Here is a 23,210-nt window from a genome sequence, read left to right as displayed (position 1 = left end):
AAGGAGTGGCTTCGTAAGAAGCATTTCAAGGTCCTGGAGTGGCCTAGCCAGTCTCTAGATCTCAACCCCATAGAAAATCTTTGGAGGGAGTTGAAAGTCTGTGTTGCCCAGCGACAGCCCCAAAACATCAGTGCTTTAGAGGAGATCTGCATGGAGGAATGGGCCAAAATACCAGCAACAGTGTGTGAAAACCTTGTGAAGACTTACAGAAAACGTTTGACCTCTGTCATTGCCAACAAAGGGTATATAACAAAGTATTGAGATGAACTTTTGTTATTGACCAAATACTTATTTTCCACAATCATTTGAAAATAAATTCTTTACAAATCCTACAATGTGATTTCCTGGATTTTCTTTTCTCATTCTGTCTCTCATAGTTGAGGTATACCTATGATAAAAATTACAGGCCTCTCTCATCTTTTTAAATGGGAGAACTTGCACAATTGGTGGCTGACTAAATACTTTTTTGCCCCACTGTATTTGAAGACAGAGGAGTAAAGCTCCCCAGAAGCATCTTAGTTCTTGTTTGTTTTCAGTCTCGTAAATACAGCGGATGGCAATTAAAAATGTACCTCTAGTAATTGATCTTGTTAGTCCACTGTATGACATGTGTGAATCCTGACATTAAAGGAACATTTCAACCCCATAATGATCTTTTGTGTACCATGTATTTAACCTCAATTTTACCATGAATTCTGGAAAAAATATATACGCTTCAACGACGAACACAGCATTTAAAAACAGTCAAAAGTCTGGATGAATTCAAGTAACTGGGGGCCGATTACAGAAGCGAAAATGTTTTTGTTTGGGAAGCAGTACAGCCTTATGATTTGTAGTATGCATCTCATTGGTGTAAAGGAAACCAGCTCTACGAGTCCATACTCCACACACCAAAACCTGCACAATCCACTTGGATGAAACGTAATCAATAACAAAAGAAATATCAAAATAACATTCATATAAATAATTTAAATAGCTATACTAAAGCTAAATTCTTGGTCTAAAATTGTAAGGGCCAGAGAAGTGCTAATAATGTTATTTTAGGGACTGAGATTTTTACACAAAACATTTTCCCGGCACACTTAGAACATTAAGTTCTAAAGATTTGCAGCCCTCATTTTGAAGCCTATAAGGGAAGGAATCTAGAAGTCTCCGTGCTCCTCTTCGCCTCATTCGTCTAACTGTCCCCCAACACTTGCGATAGGTCACCAAAGTCACAATCGAACAGTTCACTGATGCCCTCATTGTCCTCCAATCCAAAGTGGTAGTCGTGACTGTGGGGCGGGGACAGGTTGATAAAACCATCCAATGGGAGAGGGAGGCCATCTCCGTTCAGAAAGTACGAGGAGGAGAGGGGGGACAGGTTGAAGTCGGGCATGTCACCGAGGTTGGAGAAGGGGTCGGCTCCCAGGAGAGATTCTGATGTAGAAAGTCAAATGTCAAAGAAAACACACAACCACAGAAACATTGTTTTAGCTAATTTAGATCTATAATTATTTGGCAAACAGATGTAGTATCAATTTTCTTACGGTATATGCATGTATACACACACATTTAGAGAGGTCAAGGCACGACAAGCAAAAGGTGGGATTTGGCTGCACGCTGGGGTGAGTCACTTTCCAGGAAGTGTTTTGTGTTTGCCAATTAGATCCAAACATTGGTAACACTTTAGCCTTTCCTGCCGACTGGGGTTTCATAAACTGTTGCACAACACGAAAGTGCTGAGGTGACAGAACTACCGGTTGCTGAATTGCATTTTTGACAGTTGGCTACTTTTCCATTACCACAACTAGACACATAAGTAAAACATACTGCAAATGTAGCAACCATACTATCATAGCTAGTGCTTCATCATTAAAATGTGGGACAAACACAATACTGGAGAGGTTGCACATCACAAGTGGAAAAAGTGGGAATCATATGTAGCTACTTCTTTCAAGTCCAAGGTTACCAGCATGATGGGTAATATTAAATGTGACCTAACATTTCTTCCACTGTAATTCATTTTAGGGTATTGTATCGCACTGTTACAAAATAAAAAGGAATACTCCAACTCCACTCTACAGAACACGTGGAGGAACATATCTTTATCAATCAATCTCTTAAAATAATCTCTTAAAAAAACAGATGTGTTCATTTGGAAGGGTATCCTGCCTTATCATTTCAGTAAGTTTCTTTGTGTAATGTGATTTAATATTAGTTAATATAATAGTTAGAAGTGACTCATGCTGTTGTTTTGAGTTGAAAAACAACAGCGTGGAATTTAATTGTTTTGCAATTAAAGTCCTTTATTGAAAATCTTACTAAAGTAAAAATACAAAAGTATTGACATCAAAATATACTTGAAATACCAAAAGTAAAAGTACTCCTTCGGCAGATTGGTACACTTCAGAATAAAATATATGATACATCTTGATTATAATTATTGATCAATAAAGTGTTCACAAAGCTGGTAAAGGTGCAGCTAGTTCTAATGACTTTGTATACTGCAGGGTAGCTGCTGAATTTACTCCAGGTGAACCAAAGTATGATATTTCCCATCATTAAGCCAAATCTGCAAAGTAACTAAAGGTATAAATTAATGTAACACTGTTTACCCCTGAATATAAAATACATACATATATAACATAGTAACTAAACATCACTGGTGACCAAAATCTACCTCTTTTTTTTATGGGTTACATTGCGCCTTATCCTGCAGAAAACTGTTTAGCTGAATTCCCAAAAGTTATGAATGGGCGTACAACACTTGGAAAAAAACGATTTTTGGAATATCAAAGTATTTATTTTGAACATTTCCCATAACTATACATTTATTGACTGAAATGTAAAGACTCACCTGCGTCCCCCCCTAACACCAGTAACGAGGGGTCTTGCTGGGAGGTGGCTGTCACCGTTGAGGACGTGGAAGCTGGAGATGATGAACCCACTTCAAGAGCGGCTGCGGATCTTCTGGCTTGCGATTGGTCCGTGGGTTGCGAGGGAGGCGGGACCAGGGATGGGTCTGCATCAGGTTTGGAGGGACTGCCTTCTGTCACGGGGCTGCAGACGCCGGAGCTTTCTTCTGGACAGAGGAAGACGTCGATTGGCCCCCGCGTGCTCTTCAAGGACACCTGGTAACTCTGAGACAGATAAGCACCGTCAGAGGAAACCTTATCTGGCTGCCAAACATGGAATTCAAGGACTTTCCAGGCCCAATTCCCACAGAATTAAAGTATCCAACACGGCACAGTTTTTATAGAATTGTTACAACGAAACTAGCAGGCTTAAGGGAAGCTTGCAGAAAAAATATACAACATTTTCAAGGCCTTGATATTTGACCCATGATACTTGTGTAGGTATATTTCTTTTGTTAAAAAGTTAAAGCAATCTGGTTCAACATGTTTTTCCTTTTGTTAGCGATATATTTGCAGTACCTTCCTTTTTAATTATTTTTTAAAGCAGTGTGGTCATCTCATCATATTGTCGGATCTGTTATGTATATTACTATTCAAAACAAAAAATAAATAAATGTATTTTAATTTAAAGAACTACATACCAGTACTTTTCACCCCCAAAAAACAGATAAAGACTGTAGTCTGAAGTAAAGTGAGTGAACTGCTCTTCCACTGAGTCTGAACCAAACGTGAATAGATTGATTGCTGAATTAGATCGAGGAATGATGTATACAATTCCTGCGTATTTCACTCTAAAACCTAAATAAAGAGGCAGATGGCTGGAGGGAGAACGCCTGAACGTTTCCCTCTTGCTGTTGGGTATATTGTACATTATTTCCAGTAAATATCACAATATAAAATGTTTGTTTGGAAAGTACAAATGATAATGTTTAACTGGTCACCTCTCCAGTCTGGTATGAAACAGACTATTGCGTCACACCATAACTATTGAATATTTATTTGCAGAATTTATTGTCTGTTTACGGCCCATACCTTGCTGGGTTCTGAAACTTGCATCTGGGTCTCTGGTGGAGCCCGGATCACCATGACCAGCTGGTCCGGGGAGTCAAACGACTTCTTCAGGTCCTGGCAGCGCACATAGCCCAACGTGGAGAACCGTTAAGGAACACAATGACAATATCAAACTGCAACACAGCCTCAAAGAAGCTCTGTTACCTTGGGGTCAGTGAAGGCCCCTTTTCCGAGCACTAGTGTCTTTTCAAAGTTATAGTTTTTGTGCGACTGCTTTGAAGCTTGAAAATATTTCAACTTTGGAAGAAAATGGCTCGTGACGTAACTGTAGGAACGATGAGAAGCTTGTTTTTTGCCCTGTATTTTAGACTGAAATTATCAAAACAAAAACCAATACACTTATTACGCATCGGTGAGGACTTATGGCCGTACTGGCTTTATGGGGGTCGGATTGAGTGGTGACAGGCTCAGGTCTAAGAAGTTTGAGAACCGAACCTGTTGGTGTTCATGTCAAACAAATATATAGTGGCACAAACGGATCATAAAATTCCAGAGGACGATGCTAGTCTGTCTTATCAAGCAGTGAAACATCAATATACTTGAAAAAAGGAAACAAGCGCCAGGAGGAAGCTTTGGCTAGTGCCCTACCAGAGCATTTCTGCCAAAAAAAAGTGCTTGGAAGGGTACTCTGCTAGCTGTAAAAATTAAACAGGTTACTAAAACTGGTGTAAGGATATTTCTTGTTATGTTGGTCCTCTGTGAGCAGTCGCAGCTGTAGGTTGCACTTGGAAATGAGTTCATCCAGCTGCTCCTCAGCCTCTGTGAGGTCACACACCTCCGTCTGCAGCGCCTTGTGGCGGGAAACCACTGCCGCATCAACTCGATTACCACTACACCAGAGAAATAACAGAAAAAGTAAAAAAATAATTAAGGTTTATGGGCTCCAAATACAAATGCCAGCCACTTAAGTATTTTTGTATTGCAATAGTTGTTGTTTATGTAGACATGTTTACTCACAGCCACTGGATGTTGTTCTTGGACTTCTTGGAGATGAGCTGGATTCCTTCCAGGACGTTGGTGATGTCATAGATGCGTCTCTTCTGGACATCGAGGACCTGCGACGCCCAGTTCAGGTCCACCACGCCGTCAGCAGACTGGGACAGCAGGTTCAGGAAGCGCTTGGTGGTCAGGTTCAACGAAGTGTCGTAACGGGACTTCTCCGTCGTTGTTCGAGGGACTGGAGAGAGGAAACATATGGGTTCTGAAATTCTGCTTTTAAACTAACTGGGTGATTTCACTGTAAAACACCCCCTTAATGCCCTTCAGCAGAGTGAGGCAGCAGTGAAGAAGAGCAGCATCTCTCCTAACTAGGGCTGCACGATTAATCTAATTGCAATAGAAATCGTGATATCAGCTTGTGCAATTACATAACCGCAACAGGCTGCGATTGAATTAAATTAAAAATTGTGCTTGGTGAGATTGACTATGTGTTCGCTGCATGGTTCGCTGTCAGTGTGCAGTCTGATCCTTATGTATGCCCCAGAGTTTACACACAAACTACTTATAGATTAACTACATTATTCAAAAGTTTACATTAACTTTGGATAATAACACAAATAAATGGAGCGCTCTCTTTTCTTCCCCCTCTCCTGACAGCCCGTCCCTCCATATCAGAAACATGCATATCGCTGATCCAGTAATGAGTGACCTAAGACAGTTAAGAATAAACCAATTTATAACTAGTTTAGCTTGTTCCGGATGTAGATAACATAGCTAAGTGTTAGGTCTTTACCCGGCCTACAGAGGTTACCAAACCGGTTTCAAAACAGGTACGGCTGTGGACAGAGGACAGTACTGCTGCACTTCAAGAATGCTTTGATACGACAGACTGGGACATGTTTAAGCAGGCAGCTACTTACAACCATCACTTTAACATACAAGAATACACAGAGACAGTCACAGGCTACATCACCAAGTGCATTGATGATGTAATCACCATCTGAGCCAACCAGAAGCCATGGCTGACAGGGGAGGTCTGCACGCTGCTCAAGGCCAGCGACACCGCCTTCAGAGTTGGAGACCCAGCTGGGCTGAGAGCAGCCAGGGCTGACCTGTGCTGTGGCATCAGGAAAGCTAAATGTCTGTACACCAGGAAAATCACAGGACATTTCAAAGACAGCAGGGACTCACGGATCCTGTGGCAGGGTATTAGGACCATACCGGACTACAAACTACCGCCGCAGACCTGTGACAGTCACACCTCCCTGCGCAACAACCTCACCGGCTTCTTTGCACGCTTCTTTGCACAGAACTACACACACACACAGAAACACCCCCTCAGCCCCTCTCTCTGCAACTGGTTGCTGGACTTCCTCACAGAGAGACCACAAGCTGCCCGGGTCAACAACAACACATGGAACACACTAACACTGAGCACGGGGACCCCCAAAGGCTGTGTGCTCAGCCCCCTTCTCTTCACCCTGCTGACCCATGACTGCAAACCCAGCTACAGCTCCAACCACATCGTGAGGTTCGCTGACGACACCACCTTGGTGGGTCTCAGCCACAACGATGAGACTAACGACAGGAAGGAAGTGAACCAGCTGGCCCGTTGGTGCCAAAACAACAATCTCTTCCTCAATGTGGGGAAAACAAAGGAGATTGTTGTTGATTTCAGGAGAACCCACTCCCAACCCCCTCTCCCTCTGAACATCAATGGTGCTGCTGTGGAGCAGATGAGCAGCACCAAATTCCTGGGTGTGACCAGCATAGACGACCTCACCTGGAACAACACCACCACTGCACTGGCAAAGAAGGCCCAGCAACGCATCTACTTCATCAGGAAGCTCAAGCGAGCTTACTGATGAAGTACCAGTCATGCTCTCATTCTACCGAGGCGCCACAGAGCATCCTCAGCAGCTGCATCACGCTGTGGTTTGGAAGCTGCACCGCCTCCAACCGCAAGAGCCTGTAGCGCATCGTGAACTCTGCCCAGAGGATCATCGGCATCTCACTCCCTACACTACAGGACATCTACAGCACCCGCAAAGCACTCGGCATTGCGGGAGACCCCACCCACCCCTCCAACAGCCTCTTCAGCCTCCTGCCTTCACTCAAGCTCCACCAGGCTGAGGAACAGCTTCTTCCACTAGGCGGTCAGGGTCTCTCTCTCTCCCTCTCTCCCGGCTCCCATCTCTCCCCTGACCTCTCCGCCCTCCGTCCCACCCACCTTTCCTCACTGCCTCAATGGAAATGTACCAGGACATTAATCCTCCTCCCTCACACACCCTTCCCTCATCCAGCACCAGTCACTTTATATTCTCCGCTGCTACTGACAATGTACTTTGCACTAAGTATTATTTGCACTAAAGAACTACTTGCACTACCGTCAAACTGTGTTGATTGTGTCTAATATATGTATATATTACTTAGGTTTTTTTGTATACCCCTTTTTACTCCCCCCCCTCCTTTTTTCCTAGGCTCTTATCTTTTTAGGTTATATGTTCTTGTTTATATATGCACTGTCGGACTGCCAGAAACAGTATTTCAATTTTCTGTATGTATAACACGTGTGGAAATTTTGACGATAAAGTGGACTTTGACTTTTGACTTTGAAGTACGTGTTTTTCGCCGCTGACCGGTCCTGTCACAGGCGGAGCTGCAGGTGATCATGTAGCTGCGTGTTCTCGGTCAGCAGCAGCTGATCCTGATCACTGATCCCTCGCGTCAGATTATACTTCACTCGTTTATGTCCATATCGATCAGATCCAAGTTATTTTCAAAACAGTAGCCTACTACTAAGATATTTTTGTTATTGTATTTGTTTATGATTCTTTGAGAAACAGATTTCAAAATGATCATTTGTCTGTGCTCTTTCCTTTCCCTGACTAACCAAGTACATATATTATATTGCAAAATTGTCCACAATAATCGCAATACGAGTTTTTCATCAAATCGTGCAGCCATACTCCTAACTGACGATTACAGGCTTATCTTATCTTCCCAACAACATAACAATAACAAGTGGAAAACAACAACTCAAAAGAGCAATCAATCGTTCTTCTTTGGAATTGTCTGGTGTCATGTGATGGAAGCAACTGGGATTATAGGAGTATAATTCTAAATTCAAATGAACCATAACGTTCTCTTTCGAACCAATGTGTTCTATATTATAACGAGTGCTGTACATTGATTAAAAAACTGTAATCGGGTTTATCACAATTATTATCTGTGATTAATCATGATTTTATAATACTAATATTTACTTTTTAGGGGAGGTGATGAAACATGTGTGGTGCTGTAATTAAGAAATGCATGACAAACTGTTAAGAGAAATAAGAGGGTTTTTTTTACTTCATGATAACTTGTTTTTTGGCATGATTCTCTCTGCTGCTATCATACTGCAAGCCCTATCATATGTAAGCATATGTTCCTCCTTTCATGAACACTGGTGGCAAATATGGAAATGTAATCTTTACCATTGTCCTTTTCAGCAAAGGTTGAATACACATCTAAAAGAATTTGACCAAAAGATTAAGTATAGATGGAAAATGTGACTTTATTTTAAATGTGATCCTTGTAAATTAAGCTGACGTTAGAAGGATAAAATGAAAAAGGGATGGCAAGAATTTTGTCTCGTGTATTTCTAGTTGGAGTTCTTTCAATTAAATCTTGTAGGTTTGTGTAATCTACTTCTTACTTCATGCATTTCATTATTATGAAACTGTGCTTTATGCTTTTACTTTTTTTAATACACTTCCCTTAATACAGTTAATGTTTGCACTCCCTGTAAAAACTTATACCATGTATTAATCCCATTTAAGAAAGACATATTCCATGAATTTGTAGTTTGTTATGTTGTGTAAGTACACTTAAAGTGTTAGTCACATAAACTACCAAACCCTGTCTGTCTTGTCTGTGTTGCAGCAAAATCTTTGCAACTTAAACTTCTTTCCTGTGTTTTGAACTTGTTAACCAGATTGATTATTTAACATCAATAGGAGGGAGTAAGCAAAATTAAAAAAAAAAAATTGATTTCTTCCCAATAACTTATCAATTCTGTTATTAGTCAGCCTGCTGTCAAAAGAGAACACCTGTTGTCCCTGCTGATAAAAGGAACAGCTGTTGTCCCTGCTGATAAAATGAACAGCTGTTTAATGGACAATGATGTCTAAAACAAAGGTCAAAGTTTGTATTCGCTGAATGGAGGTCCAGCTCACGTGTTGCTGCTTCTGCTGTGTATTTTGGGTAACAATGAGAGAAAGAAAAGCAGGGTAAACTGAGTGTGTACCTCTGGGAGGGGCAGGTGTAGAGGGTGGCGCTTGGCCTATGGACGGTCGAGTGGTGCTGACATACTGATGGTCACTATCCAGGTCCAACTTCCTCTTTACCTGAAGAAATAAAAATGGTTGCAAAAAAAAAATCAGTCATGATATTGTAACAATCATGTAATATGAGGAAAGGACAAAATGAAACTCCCCGTTGAATGAAAAGCCAACAGTCTTAAAGCAACAGGCAGATGTCTCACCGGAGGTCTCCCCAGGGCTGGTCGCCTCTTATCCTGGACCCCAACATCAACGGGGCCCTGTGGCGTGGCAAACAGCAGGATCTCCCCTGTGCTGGTGGGGGCAGCAACCGGGTGGAGTCCCTCGTTGCTGGGGCTGGTGATGATCACTATCTGGTGGTCTTCAGCCAGGTCAATGCTCCCAGAGTTCAGCAGAGTCTCAAAGTCAGCCAACAGATCCTCTGATGTGTGGCCCGTGATCAGAGTCTCTGACATTGCAGTGTCACTTAAAACCCCTTCAATGGACTTCAAGATTCGCACACTAAAATGCTGCAATTCGAGTTTCTGCAAACTCTTGGATTTTATGGTAAACAATGATGAACCCCCTTAAAAGTTTGCTTGGTTATTGGGAGCTTTAACACTGCTAAACAAAAGTTACCCTTTCTGCGTGGTCCATCTTATAAACAAGCAATTACAAATGCATTATGAATAGCAATATTCCCTAGATTAAAAAAAAGAAGCTAACTGCTCACCACCACTTTAAGGCTGGTGGTGACACAGCAACACAGGATGTCATGCCAAACAGGAAATTTGGCAAATGAAACTGTGCTAAATGCATACCAACTGATATAGCTCATATTAACAAATAAATAGGCGAAAATGAGCCGTGGCTGAAATAAACGCCGGGGGGTAGCGAGCTAGCATGGGAGCAAGCTAATCTTTTGTTGTCATCTGTCCTGTCAGTACAGTACAGCCGCGAGGCCTGGCCACACTGCACCTAACACAAACCCTGCTAACAAGCTAGCGTATCAACAAACAAGTTAACAAACTATACAGAGACGCCGAGAAAATAGATATTTAAGTCTATAAAACACTAGTATTTATCCTGACACATAAGGGCTTAGTTAAATTGCTATTAAAACTTTATCGCACCACTATAACGGTGGGCTTTTGAAATACAATTATAAACAATTCAAAACCCCCACTGTTACTCAGAAGCATTTTGCAAGCACATTTAATGAAGCGACAGCCAGTTCAGCAGAGTGTAAAGCGATCTTGTTGAATATGAAAACATAGGGCAGATTAGCATGCTAGCTGGGTTATTAGCTGCATTTCTCCAACCCCCTCGTTTTGTTGGGGCACGCAGGAAGCAGTCTGACTAAACTGGAAATGAAAGGAAATAAACCGTTGAAATAAACCGGCATCCTCTAAAAGAGTCTTCGTGGTTCCGTTGGGTCCTCACAACGGGCGCAGTCCATTTATAAAAGCGACGTTCCGACCCAGATAACGGCTGTTATTGTTGTTATTGTCCCAGCTGATCTACATCTAAACAAGGATCCGACGGTTTTCGCGCGAAATCTTTTTTGCCGCGAAAGTGCCATGTGCCTCATTCCAACGCTTGCCATTGGTCGAAAAGCAGCCGTTTCCGGAGGAAGGGACGGGCTGCGTCTGATTGGCGTAAACTGTTGTCAGTTATTTCATCGAGCGTAGATTCATCGATGTGACGGTGCATACTAATTACACGGGGGAAAGCGTTTGTTCTATCATCACGTTCGTTTGTCATCTTACATTTAATAACTTACCATTTATAAAACACTTTATTTTGAGAAAATTGTTCCCCATTAAAAATATTGAGCTGTGATCAAAACTTTTTTTATTTTTTTATTTTTATCACTATGTTTTTCCTGTTGTGTAATTCGGGAAACTATTATTTGGATCAACGTTGAACTTTACAAAGATGTTCTGAAGATTCCAGGAAAAATAATCAGTTCAGTCAATATGTTTAACACCCACCAGTCTACTATGAAGACTCACTTGGAAAACGTTTGCCTTTAAGCATTTAGTGATATAATTCTCCATGATTTATTTAGCACATCAACTAGGCAGCCCCTGCCAATCGAGCGCCTATCGCACAGCAGAGGAGCTACAAGATGGCGCAGGCAATATTTGAAGTGCTTGAAGGTAGGAATATTTATTTATAACTACGTACTTGCAAATACAATAAAACGCGAATGTACATTTTGAACACCGTCAATAAACCAGGACCCTTTTGGTTTGCTGAACGCTCCCTATAAAAGCATGTTAATGTGGCTGTTCTCCTTATAACAATCAAAACATAACATAGGGAAGAGGGATTGACTGTAAACAAACCAATTGATTGTTTATTGTCCATATCTTATAGACAACTTGAAACTGGAAGTATTTCTATAATATTACAGGCAGTCAATACCATTATTTAGCCCTTTTGCTATCTAGACTGCATTTACATTTTTACAGCAGGCTCTTTGATGACAATATACTGTATTGATGGTCTTTGTATCTGTTTTGTTAATGCGTCGATAATATGCTTTGTGTATATTAGTTTGTTGAGGTGTTAATCATTAGATTTGGGTAATATTTCCCAAACGTGTAATAAGACCAATATAGGTTAATAAAAGTTGCTTTAGAAAATACAATACATTATCGATTGTGAGTATGCATCGTTTTTCTACAGTATATTATAGGTTTACCTGACTATGATCACAGAGACCAGTCCTTGCTGAAATATATTTTAAGGAAGACACGCCGCATCACCAGTGCCAGTCTCCATCTCCCTTTTAGCTTATTACCCAGACCCCTTTACGACTGAACTACATAGCTGGGCAGTGTCTGACTTTTTACACGTTTCCTCCTCAGGCATGGACAACCAGACAGTGTTGGCTGTCCAGTCTCTGCTGGATGGCCAAGGTGAAGTTCCTGACCCAAACAACCAGAATGTCTCTGGGACGTCCACTATCCAGACCATCGGTATGTACAGCAATCGCTGTAAATAACAGCTGACCAAACAAACCAAATAATTAAAAAAAGGCCAAAAATTGTATTTATCTTTGTACTTATAATATGACAATTTCTTTATTTGGCCAGTCACATGCATTACATTCACTCTATGCGCTATTATGTGATCGAATCATGTTCATTTTAATACTGTAAAGCCTGCACATTCCTCTATTTTTTGTACATTTTTATTGCTATGATATACTGGCTGTATGTTTAATTTCCAAAGTAATCAGTTATATTTTTTTAATTGTAATTTGTTTTCTGTCAGTTTATATTTCTTGTAAAGAGTTTTCTTTATTTTAAAACTAGTTAACAGTTCTATTTTTACGACTAAAAATACTAACTACTAACTGTGTTTATGTGTGCACAATTGAACACCAAAGCAAATTCCTTGTATGTGTTAACCTACTTGGCAATAAACCTAATTTTGACATATCAGCTGCATTAGTAATGCTATTGTAATTTGTTTTTTTATAAAATAATGGAATATAGATACTATATTTTATTATAAATTACCATTTTAGGACTGCATATACAGCACCTCAAACCTGCATGTGTCCTTCCTTCAGATGACGAGGACGTGTTCCTGTGTGGGAAGTGCAAGAAACAGTTTAACTCTCTGCCGGCCTTCATGACGCACAAGAGGGAGCAGTGTCAGTCCAGCGTCCCCTCGCTGTCCACAGTGTCCCTGGCCTCCACCAACGCCTACACACCGGTCCCCTCCATCAGCTCGGGGCCACAAACGCCTACAAACAGACAGGTGAGGGTAGTTAAAGGGGTTTTAATGGAATGTGTTAGATCAATATCTATTTATGTGGAATAATATACAAAGTTACTCTCTATCGGTTGGTTTATTAGTATTGGTGCAGAATATAATCCAAATCCAGGTGGTACAATAAAATTTATAACTGACAAATGATTATATAAATGTGTGTGTGAGTACAAAAGAGCCATATGTATACACACAAGATTACTGTTAAAGTTAACTAATGGAATAATACATTTTTACATGCTTTTAGCATGACCAGAAATTAAGAGGCAGGGTTTAAAAAAAAAAAGTTTTAAATTAACAAAAGCTGGTAAACACAAAAAACACAGGGACTAGGCAAGTTAATAGAGAAAGAACAACAGCAAAAATAAAACAAGGCACAAACCGGGGATGTCAAGAGCAACACGGGGAATAATCCAGATACAGAAACAAAGACAAGAGAATCTCAGCAGGAAACCATCGACACAAACAACGACAAACTGGAGCACTGTGAAAGACAGGCATATATACACACATGACTCATGACACTGACAAGACACAGCTGGCATGGATAGGTAGAGACACAAGCAGCAGGGTGATTAAACACAGGTGGAAAAAATTAGGGCGTGGCAAACAATCACAAAGACAGGAAGTAAAACCAGACATCAAGACAAGAAAGGGATCTTGCAAAAATAAAACAGGAAACACAGGATCATGACAAGGAGAGCATGACGAGAAGAAGTAAAAAGGAGATTTTAAAGAGATATGTGAAGATAAAACTGCAGTAACATTTATTTTGTCTTATGAGACTAAGACAAATAATTATTTTCCAATTGTTATGGATTTATTTAACAAAGTAGAATTATTAAACAATCGTGCATGCTTTCTCACTTGTTAATTCTGATCTTTTGCATATTTCTCACCACTTCTGCTTCAGGTATCGACCTACATCGCAGTGCCTCCCTCCCCCCTGACACACACCCTGGTGCAGGGCAATGTGCTGGTCAGTGATGACGTTCTCATGTCGGCTATCTCCGCCTTCACTTCCATTGACCAGCCTATGGCTACCATGCAGGCCCCAATACAGGTGATACAGCACAGCAGATCAAGTAGGCTTTCTATTTAAAGGAATACTCCAAAACATGAGGTTATGTATTTATTCATAACTTGTGTGTTATTTGAAATTCTTAAAGAAAACGTTGTTTTTCTGGCATGGATCAATGGCGAATAAAGATATTCTTGTTCAATCAAAGTATACATGTATGGTGACAACACTGGCAAAACTATGACAAAACATACAAAAATGTTATTACATCTGCTGTGAACAGGGCATGTATGTATGAGAATCGGCCGTTATGAGTCCTGAGTGTTCTTTTTTTCACAAATTCTTCAAAAATAATCTTTAGAATTTATAATTTCAGGTGTGATGAATTTGCAAAAGGCAGCAAAGGTGTGACATGAATTCAGAGCAAATATCAAAAACATTCATTTGGAGTCATTCTTACATACATTATAGGATCTCATCAATGTTGCTGTTCTGTTATCAAATCTATTTTCTTGCTGTATTGCAGAGTAACCTGAGCATGCACTCAGCTGGTGTATCGTACCTGCAGCACCATCACCACCACCACCACCATCATCATCACGCCCAGCAGCAGCAGCAGCAGCAGCAGCAGCAGCAGCAGCAGCAGCAGCAGCAGTCCTCACACCCCCACCCACAGACTCCGGCCCACCCCCTGCCAGCCGGACAGCCCCCCCAGCAGCCGCTCTCCTCACAGGTCCCAGCGAGCCACAGCAACTCGGTGGTGCAGGTGTACAGCACAATGCCCCATATGGTGGGGGGTGGTGGTGCAGAGATCCACACCTTGGGTCTGCAGCCTTTCCATCCTGTGCAGGTGAGTGCAGCTCAGCAGCTTAGTATTTTATATATAATAAACCGTTTAACTATAGGCTTTTTGGTGTTGCACAATAAGAACATTTAGCTGATTCTGTTTGTGATTACTAAAGGGCGAATATTAAAGGGATAGTTCAGCCTAAATCAAAACTACATAATTGTGGGTAAGGAAAAGGGAAATTGATTCAGAAGGTTGGAGTGTACGTGGAGCGATCGTATTAATGTCTGCTTTTGCTTTAATAAAGTAGAAAAGGAAACATTTGTATTTTCTATTTATTTGAGGTGAACTGTCCCTTTAAGGAACTCCAAATGATGGCGTATAAATGAACCCAGTCCGAGGAATGAATTAAAAAAAGCAGATATTGAAAAAGTATAAAGATATAATGAAAAACAACTATTCAATGTCAAAAAGTGTAAAAAACCTAATTTCACATTCAAGGAAATACTTAGAATATCAAAAAGAACTTTGAAGGTGGATGAACTGGGCAGCTTTAAAAGTGGTAGTATTGTACAGAAACGTGCAAGATTATCAGACAGAGGAAAGTGCAAAGGCTCACAGTCCAGAATATGAGGAAGACTGAAATTGAAAAGCACTGAGTTTGTGTTTCTCCCTCAGGTGCCAAGTCAGTGTGTGGAGAGCCAGTCCTTCAACACCCCCCCGGTCTACAGCCCCGGGAAGCAGTGCACTAAAACAAAGACCTGTAGCATCAGCACCACCCTCACAGAGCTGGGCGACTTCGAAAAGGTCATCATCCCCAAACGGACAAGGTGCAGCAAAAAGAACCCTGATGGAGCCACAGGTATGAGAGGGAAAAGATCAAAACTCTTGCAAGATCAACTCTGTTTTTAAAGTATGTCGACCCCTATCTTTAAGAGGAGATATTTGAGATGTTTCACAAGCTCTCTGTGTTCTATTCATTTCATAAAAAACGAGTATTGATTAGTTTGGCTTTTAGCACACAGTTTTTGTTAAAATGATGATGCTAGGATAAATACTCCCCCGCTGAATTTCCCTCCTTAGCGGAGCAGCTTAAGGGAAAACTTCCAAAGCTGAAGTGCAACTTCTGTGACAAAATCTTTTCGAAAAACTTTGACCTTCAGCAGCACATTAGAAGGTGAGTTAGAATTCATCCTGGTAGACTCTATCCATCTTATAATAAACGTTGTACACAAAAGTAATGTCAGTAATGACCCTTTTCTGTTCACAGTCACACAGGAGAGAAACCGTTTCAGTGCATCGTCTGTGGTCGAGCTTTTGCCCAAAAGTCCAATGTGAAGAAACACATGCAGACACACAAGGTGTTGAAACCAAAACAATTACATATGCTACACTGATCAAATGTATCAGAGAGAATTTCCCATAAGTACTGCACTAAGTACTAAACAACAGTACTGTCTTTTTGTTAAAGGTGTGGCCTGGGGGTGTGGCAAGCACAGTGTCCAGATTACCAATCACACTGAAGGTGGTACCAGTGTCAGAGGAGGAAGGGGGCGGGGAGCAGCAGCAGCAGCAAGGTGAAGCAGAGGAGGAGGAGCCACAGCAGCAGCACTGTCCGGCGCAAACAGAAGAGGAGGAAGTTCAAACAGGTAATTGGCAATATTCAATTATGGTACTCGTAAGAGTAACAGTAACTGATCCAGTGTCAGATAAGCAGCTCTCACTTCATTACAGAACCACCAGGAAATTTGGAGGAGAGGGCTGCTGAGGCTCAGGCTGATCCGGAGGTCAGCATAGGGCAAGCCACTCGGTCACCCTCAAACGGTCACCCTCAGGACCAGGTGCAGACCAACAACCAGGACCCTCAGTGCCAGGCTCAGTCAGTCCTGGTGATAGACAGCTCCTACCAGTGCCAGTTCTGCGCCAAAAAATTCAAGACCTACTTCCAGCTCAAGTCACACATGACCCAGCACAAAGGGGAGCAGGTGAGTCTGCGTTTGCTAACTTTTTATCTCATGGGATTGATTATCTGACAGAAGAGTGCACAGTGTCTTGCTACAATACATTACCATGAACAATGAGGTCCATAGAGTTTTGCAGGAATGAGTCCTTAACCCGGTAATGAGTTAGCATATAGCACTTATGGATTCACATGTCTCGAAATCATTTTTTTCAGATGCATAAAAAAAGACATGTGGTTTAGACAAGCCTAAGAGATTGTTAAATATTGTAGTTCTACATAAAATACCCCATTTGTGTGTTCTTTGACTGTTCAACGTCATCACCCCATACATTACCCACCTTTTAGTGGTAGTGACGTGAAGTGCTACTGTTATGTAGTTTCTTTAAAGCATAACTTTAGCAATTTACTTTCAAAAATGTTAAAAGTGGTGTTGATAGCTAGAGATTATCCTGCTGGACAAAATTTGTAAGGATTTTAAACATGGGTTTACCACATGTTTAAAATCCAGGGAGCCCTCGCGATGGCGACTTCCTGGTCAACCTACAAAAATACTCATCACTGCACCACTCTACTGTCATGCAATTGTCAAGCATAATTTCAGTCTTTAATTGTTTTTTTATTCATTCATGTTTGTGATATGAAGCTGAGGGTATGCATTAGAAAAAGCATAAGAGTAAAGTATCCTTCATTTGGACAAAATGGGATAATGAATGACCACGTTACCTTCCCTGCAGGTTTATAAGTGTGTGTTGAAGTCCTGCTCCCAGACCTTCCAGAAGTTGGATCAGTTCCTGGAGCACATCAGGACACACCAGGAGCAGCTGACCTACCGCTGCCACCTCTGCAGCAAGGTGTTCCCCTCTCTGTTTGAGCTGGGGGTCCACCAGTACTCCCACTGCTTCTGCCCACAGCAGAGCACGCATAAGGAACCCACCCTCTACAGGTCAGCCACCTCTCTCAGCTCTGTGTGAAAAATTCTCTCTCATTAATTAAGCTCCTAAAGAAAAAACGATGAATCCATTGGTAACAATGCCACATTTTTGCTCTCATCTCACCTCAGGTGTGGGAAGTGTCAGAGCAGATACTCTACCCAGGAGGCACTGGAACAACATCTGCTCAACGCCACACACAACTTTCCCTGCCCTCACTGTCAAAAGGTACAATACACACTCTGTGAAGCTGTCGATGACACCTCTTAAGAAAGCTGTGCTGTGTCTGATTTGTTTTGTCGTTGGCCTTCAGGTTTTCCCGTGTGAAAGGTACTTCAGGCGCCACCTCTCCACTCATGGCGTCGGGGGGAGGTTCAAATGTCAGATCTGCAAGAAAGCCTTCAAGACAGAGCACTACCTCAAACTGCACACACGCATTCACTCAGGTCAGGAGGACTTTCATAAAGCAGGAATTGTGGCAAGTTATAGCAAAGTCAGGGATAGTTCTGTGATATTTAGGACTAAAGTGTACCAAAGGGAAATGTTAGTTGACAGAAATTCTAACTGCTATTTTAATAAATGTTTTGTCAATAGGAAAAATGAGCATGTAATCTCTAAATCAACTAAATCTGACTAACTGCACACTGGTATCTGCTGGTCTAAATTCATTATAAATAAATGTAAAAATGTATTTGCAGCATATAAATTGCACTTTAGCAAAGTCAATGATGACCAGAGAGGCATCTGCTCTTAATCAAAAGATTTCGAAACACAACAAGCCATCTAAGATTTTTTTAACTCGCACCTATTATAGCTTTTGCTAAAATGTTAGCATTTCAATATGGCCAGAGCAAACACTTTAGGCGATGACTGTAAAAGTGAGTGGTGAAAGTAAAGGCTTACTTTTTTTTTTTTATTACATATTTTAGGTGAGAAGCCATACAAATGCTCCCTCTGTGAGGCGACATTCAACAGGAAGGACAAAGTGAAGCGGCACATGCTCATCCACGAACCCTTCAAGAAATACAGGTGTCCCTTCAGGTAACTCATTCAATCGTTTTTTAAGTCTATCATTTCCTTCCCTACCCAACTTGCTTGTGCGTGTCATGTCATTCCATTATTTCCTTTCTTACAATCTTGTTTTTAATTGAAGTTATTAAATGTAATACTTTGTGTTTGAATCAGAACACATGTAGGCTGCACCAAAGAGTTCAACAGACCGGACAAACTCAAGGCCCACATTCTGTCCCATTCTGGTGAGTGAATAATACTAGTGATGTTTTTAAAACAACATTTCTTTTCCAATGTTTTTTATTTCAGTAAACAGATCAACTACAATGTGTATGACTGGGGGTCCCATATTTTCAGTTACATACAGTACGTTAACCCAAAATGCATCGTCTCCTCTCTTCCTCCAGGTATCAAACCCTACAAGTGTCTCTTCTGTCAGAAGGCGTTCAGCCGCAGGGCCCACATGCTGGAGCACCAGCAGTCCCACACAGACAACTACCGCTTCAGATGCTCCACCTGCAACAAGGGCTTCACCAGGCACAGCTACTACAGAGACCACAAGTGTCCCGCGGCAGGAAACGGGACAGGACGTGAAGGAGGGACGGGAGAGGGAGAGGGGGAAGAGGGCGGAGGGGTGGCTATGTCGGAGGAGAACGACGGAGAGGAGGATGGGGGAGGAAGCACAAACGGGGGAGACGATGGGGAGAAGGATGACAGCTCGGAGGAGGAGCAGGAGGAAACACACGGGGAGGAGGAAGAGGAGGAGGGGAGGACTGACGAGGGGTGTCAGGCGGCGCTGACTATCTCCACCATCGAAGGGCAGGAGGACAGAGAAGAGGAGGATGATGGGATGGAACACAGGGCCGTGTCACTGGAGCAGATTCAGAGCAATGACCAAAACTGTCTGCGGCGACCATGTTTGTAGTTTTTGACATTGTTTTCTGAACATGGACCAAACAAACCACACTTTCATGATTTTAAACAAGCCTGGGAATTTGTATCATTATTTGTTTTAAATTAAAACGTTATTTATATCATACACACTGCTTTTACCTTTGAACTCTAAAGAAAGGAGAGTATGTAACCTGGTAGATCTTAAATGCCAAAGTAAGCAGAGGAGCATTGTTTTGTACCTGTGAATAGAAATGTGTGCAAGTTAGGCCACAGTTGTTCATTTAAAATGTCCTAATTTGTATTTGTTTGTATCAAAGGACTAACTTATTTAGTTTTGTCTCAAAGTATACTTGTGTCTATATCAATGTTCTTGCACTTTGAGTAAAAACACTCTCTGGTACTCGTACCATTACACATGATCTGTTTGACGTTCAGTTTGTTTAATTTATGGGTGTAGCCACTTCCCCTCAGTGTCTCTTGATTTTCTACTTTAGTTGGTCATTTTTTAGATTTTTGAAAGAAGCTGATGGAAAACAAATAAAATGGCAAAATCCAAACATTAAATTAGTAATGTAGAGACTATCAGGCTGCTGCTGCTGGAATTTCCCACATTACCACTTCCACATGGTGACATAACTGTTCTTAATCGGATGAAAGGAAAAAAAACATTTTACTTAGAGATACTTCTTTATTTGAGTATTTACATTTCATGCTACTTCGTACTTCTATTCCACTACATTTATTTAATACCTTTAGTTACTTTACAGATTACAGCTTTGATAACACTTAATGCATCAATAATTATAATCAAATCACCTCATATATATTATTCTGAAATGGATCAAGCTGCAGAATGAGTACTTTTACTTTTGGTACTTCAAGTACATTTTGATGCTAATACTTTTCTACTTTTACTTCAGTAACATTTTGAATGCAGAACTTTTACTTGTAACGGAGTATTCCTACACTCTGGTACTTCTACTTTTACTCAAGTACAAGATCTCGTTACTTTCACTTTTACTCAAGTACAAGATGACTACTTCTCCCACCTCTGTTTTAGAGTGATGCACTTGACTTTAATCTGTCACCTGTCTTCACGCCGGTATGAATCTGCAGTCATACCGCACTGACTCAACATGGGGGCGATATGACACAAGAAGGGCATTGTTGCCTACTCAGTTATAGGGCTGCATCTAACCTTAATCTCGATTGTGCCCATTATTTCTTGATTATAATTTTGATCAATAAAAAATCTGAATACGAAAGAAAACGGTACGATGAGAAGAAAAACAAAAGAAGAGATGAGAAGAAAGAAGCACAAAGAAAAGAAGGGACGGTAAATGTCAATGTCTATCAAAACTGTGTGAACTTTACCACGCTTAAAGGTCAATTGAATGTATTCAATATGTTCATGTATTGGTGAATCACTTAGCTTTCCACTTTTATTTTCTTTAGATTTCGTTACTATTAAGTTGTGTTTTTAACTGAATTAAGGAGATGAAAAGCAAGGATTAAAGGATAGCAGGGATGTGAGGGGATGAGAGGATGATGAAAAGATGGTGGCAAAATAAAAAGTCAAATCCTCTGTTGTCATGATAAAACTGAAGTTAGTATTCGAGGAAGTGTCTCAGTTTGTTGCTAAGGTTCATGTTTGCAGTTCATATACTGTATGTGGGAAAATCAAAAGGCAGATTTGAGGCCTACAAAAGATAACTTCAGAAACATAAATAATATAATGAATAATCAATATAAAGGCATTGTGTCAGTGGAAATGGTTCCTATGGTAAAAAAATTATGAAATACTGAATAATTAATTGCGATAAAAAATGCTAATAAAAGTGTTAGATAATTACAAACAAAAAATACTTCTTGTATTGATATTTTACTTTAAAAAAATAAGGGATCATTTAAGATGGATGTTGTTAATGATGGTAAAAAATAAATTAAAATGACAAGAAATAAGAAAAAGGGAGACACAATAATTCATATTAAAATGATTAATTCATTGAAGACACAAAGCTTTTTTTGATTTAATTTATTAAGGTGACAATTTCTATATTACACATCTTTCATGTACATCAGCAATTTAACAGGGAAAAGAAAATATAGTGTTACCATAAACCTCTTATTAAAACCTTTCTTTTTAAAAAAGAACATTTGTTATTGACACCATTTACAACTTGTTTCATATACAGGAGAGTGACAGTGGTTTTAGTTGTACATGAGGGGGAAAAGGCGGTGAATTATGATATTCACATATTTAACTGCTAACTCCCTGGGATTTTTATTCGTGTTCGACCCAGATCAAAACCTCACTCTTCATCAGGGGTAACTATCTGAGGCAACGTTTCATTATGATACATTCGTTATATTACGCTGACTTTGTCTCAGTAGTTGTTATCCATGCTGAAGAAACAAGTGTAATCAGCATATAGCTTTTCCAAACTGTTGCACTTTCTCTTGAAGAACTTGTGGTATGAGTGTGTCCATAGAGTCCATGGTTAATCTCTGCCATTACCATGTGGCTAAAAAAGGATTTGTGATGCCTGAGAATGGAATAAGGCTACCTGGAGGCTCATGACAAACACCATCTCACCACCAAGTTGAAACAAAGAGCCCAGGACTAGATAATTCACATGCTAAAAAGAAACAGAGGGATATTTAGTTTTAAAGTGCAGTGCTAAATCACACCAACACCTGAGCGAGGGCTGCACAATCTGGAAAAATACGCATGGCAATTCTATTTCCAATATATATTACAGACAATGATATTTTTCTATTCAGATTATCACTGAAGGGCTCCTATTATGCTCTTTTTCAGATTTCATGATCGTTTTTTTTATGCTTTAATGTTCAAAAAGATCTTTATTGTTCTTATACTGCCTGTGCTTCAGAAGCTCTTTTCACCCTCCGTCTGAAACCCCAGAGCCCAGTCTGCTCTGATTGGTTAGCTGGCTGGCTTGGTTGTGATTGGTCAACCAATTAGAGATGTTCCGCCCATAAGCCTATCTGGTACAATGTGTTGCAGGCTGGCCACTACAAGCTTGAGTGTTGGATGGTGATTTTGTGATTAAGTTCAGAAAAATGTAAGCACGTTACAGGAAAGGGAAAACCCAAAAAGCACATTTTTAAAAAAGTGATACAAGTATGGTGTGGTTTCTTTTAAGAGGATCTGAACTGAAGAATGCGTTTGCGTTTCGTTGTAGAATACTGTTTCGGACGGGAAATCTCTTCAGCTCCACATCTTTCAGAATATTCTCAAATATGTTGTCTTTACTGATACATTATTGCGCTTACTGCAATTTGGATATTGCACAAGTCCACACTGTGACGTAAACATTTTGTTGATGAATTGTGCTGCCCTAACCTGAGTGTAATTAACTCATTCAAAATGAGCAACAGCACTCCCTGGATTTGTCTTTTTATTTGACTCTGTTACTGATCAATTGTCTGACAACCAAACAAGTCTTTGCAGTTTTGTTCCACATTGTTAATGTATCTGGAGGGGTCTTTTTGCACACATACTTCTGTTGTTACTGAATAGTTCTTGAGATCCATAATCAACTCCACACTAAGAATTAATACCTGAAAACATCTTCAAAATT

The 23,210-nt window shown here is 40.6% G+C and overlaps 2 protein-coding genes across 3 annotated transcripts; one reads left to right on the top strand and one right to left on the bottom strand.

Annotated features, from left to right (window-relative positions):
• Positions 1 to 649: 649 nt before the first annotated feature.
• Positions 650 to 11,197, bottom strand: e2f1 (E2F transcription factor 1). The gene is made up of 7 exons (XM_063891657.1): positions 9,436 to 11,197; positions 9,199 to 9,298; positions 4,926 to 5,145; positions 4,646 to 4,798; positions 3,930 to 4,044; positions 2,840 to 3,122; positions 650 to 1,419 (listed from the first exon to the last, which is right to left on the bottom strand). The coding sequence occupies exons 1-7, from the start codon at positions 9,685 to 9,687 to the stop codon at positions 1,178 to 1,180; spliced, it is 1,365 nt and encodes a 454-aa protein (XP_063747727.1). The 5' UTR covers positions 9,688 to 11,197; the 3' UTR covers positions 650 to 1,177.
• An 83-nt stretch (positions 11,198 to 11,280) lies between these two features.
• Positions 11,281 to 20,024, top strand: znf341 (zinc finger protein 341). Of its 2 annotated transcripts, XM_063889669.1 has the most exons (16): positions 11,281 to 11,373; positions 12,088 to 12,198; positions 12,798 to 12,988; positions 13,914 to 14,063; positions 14,548 to 14,871; positions 15,487 to 15,670; positions 15,892 to 15,985; positions 16,079 to 16,169; positions 16,280 to 16,457; positions 16,543 to 16,793; positions 17,506 to 17,714; positions 17,832 to 17,928; positions 18,014 to 18,146; positions 18,630 to 18,741; positions 18,886 to 18,956; positions 19,119 to 20,024. In XM_063889669.1, the coding sequence occupies exons 1-16, from the start codon at positions 11,343 to 11,345 to the stop codon at positions 19,634 to 19,636; spliced, it is 2,745 nt and encodes a 914-aa protein (XP_063745739.1). In that variant the 5' UTR covers positions 11,281 to 11,342; the 3' UTR covers positions 19,637 to 20,024. The 2 variants fall into 2 exon arrangements, with proteins under 2 accessions (XP_063745739.1, XP_063746500.1); XM_063890430.1 differs by lacking the exons at positions 11,281 to 11,373; positions 12,088 to 12,198; positions 12,798 to 12,988 and adding an exon at positions 13,676 to 13,717.
• The last annotated feature ends 3,186 nt before the right edge of the window (positions 20,025 to 23,210 follow it).

The sequence above is a fragment of the Eleginops maclovinus genome, chromosome 1 (assembly GCF_036324505.1).
Source record: "Eleginops maclovinus isolate JMC-PN-2008 ecotype Puerto Natales chromosome 1, JC_Emac_rtc_rv5, whole genome shotgun sequence".
NCBI lineage: Eukaryota > Metazoa > Chordata > Actinopteri > Perciformes > Eleginopidae > Eleginops > Eleginops maclovinus.
This window is presented reverse-complemented; position numbering and strand designations above follow the sequence as displayed.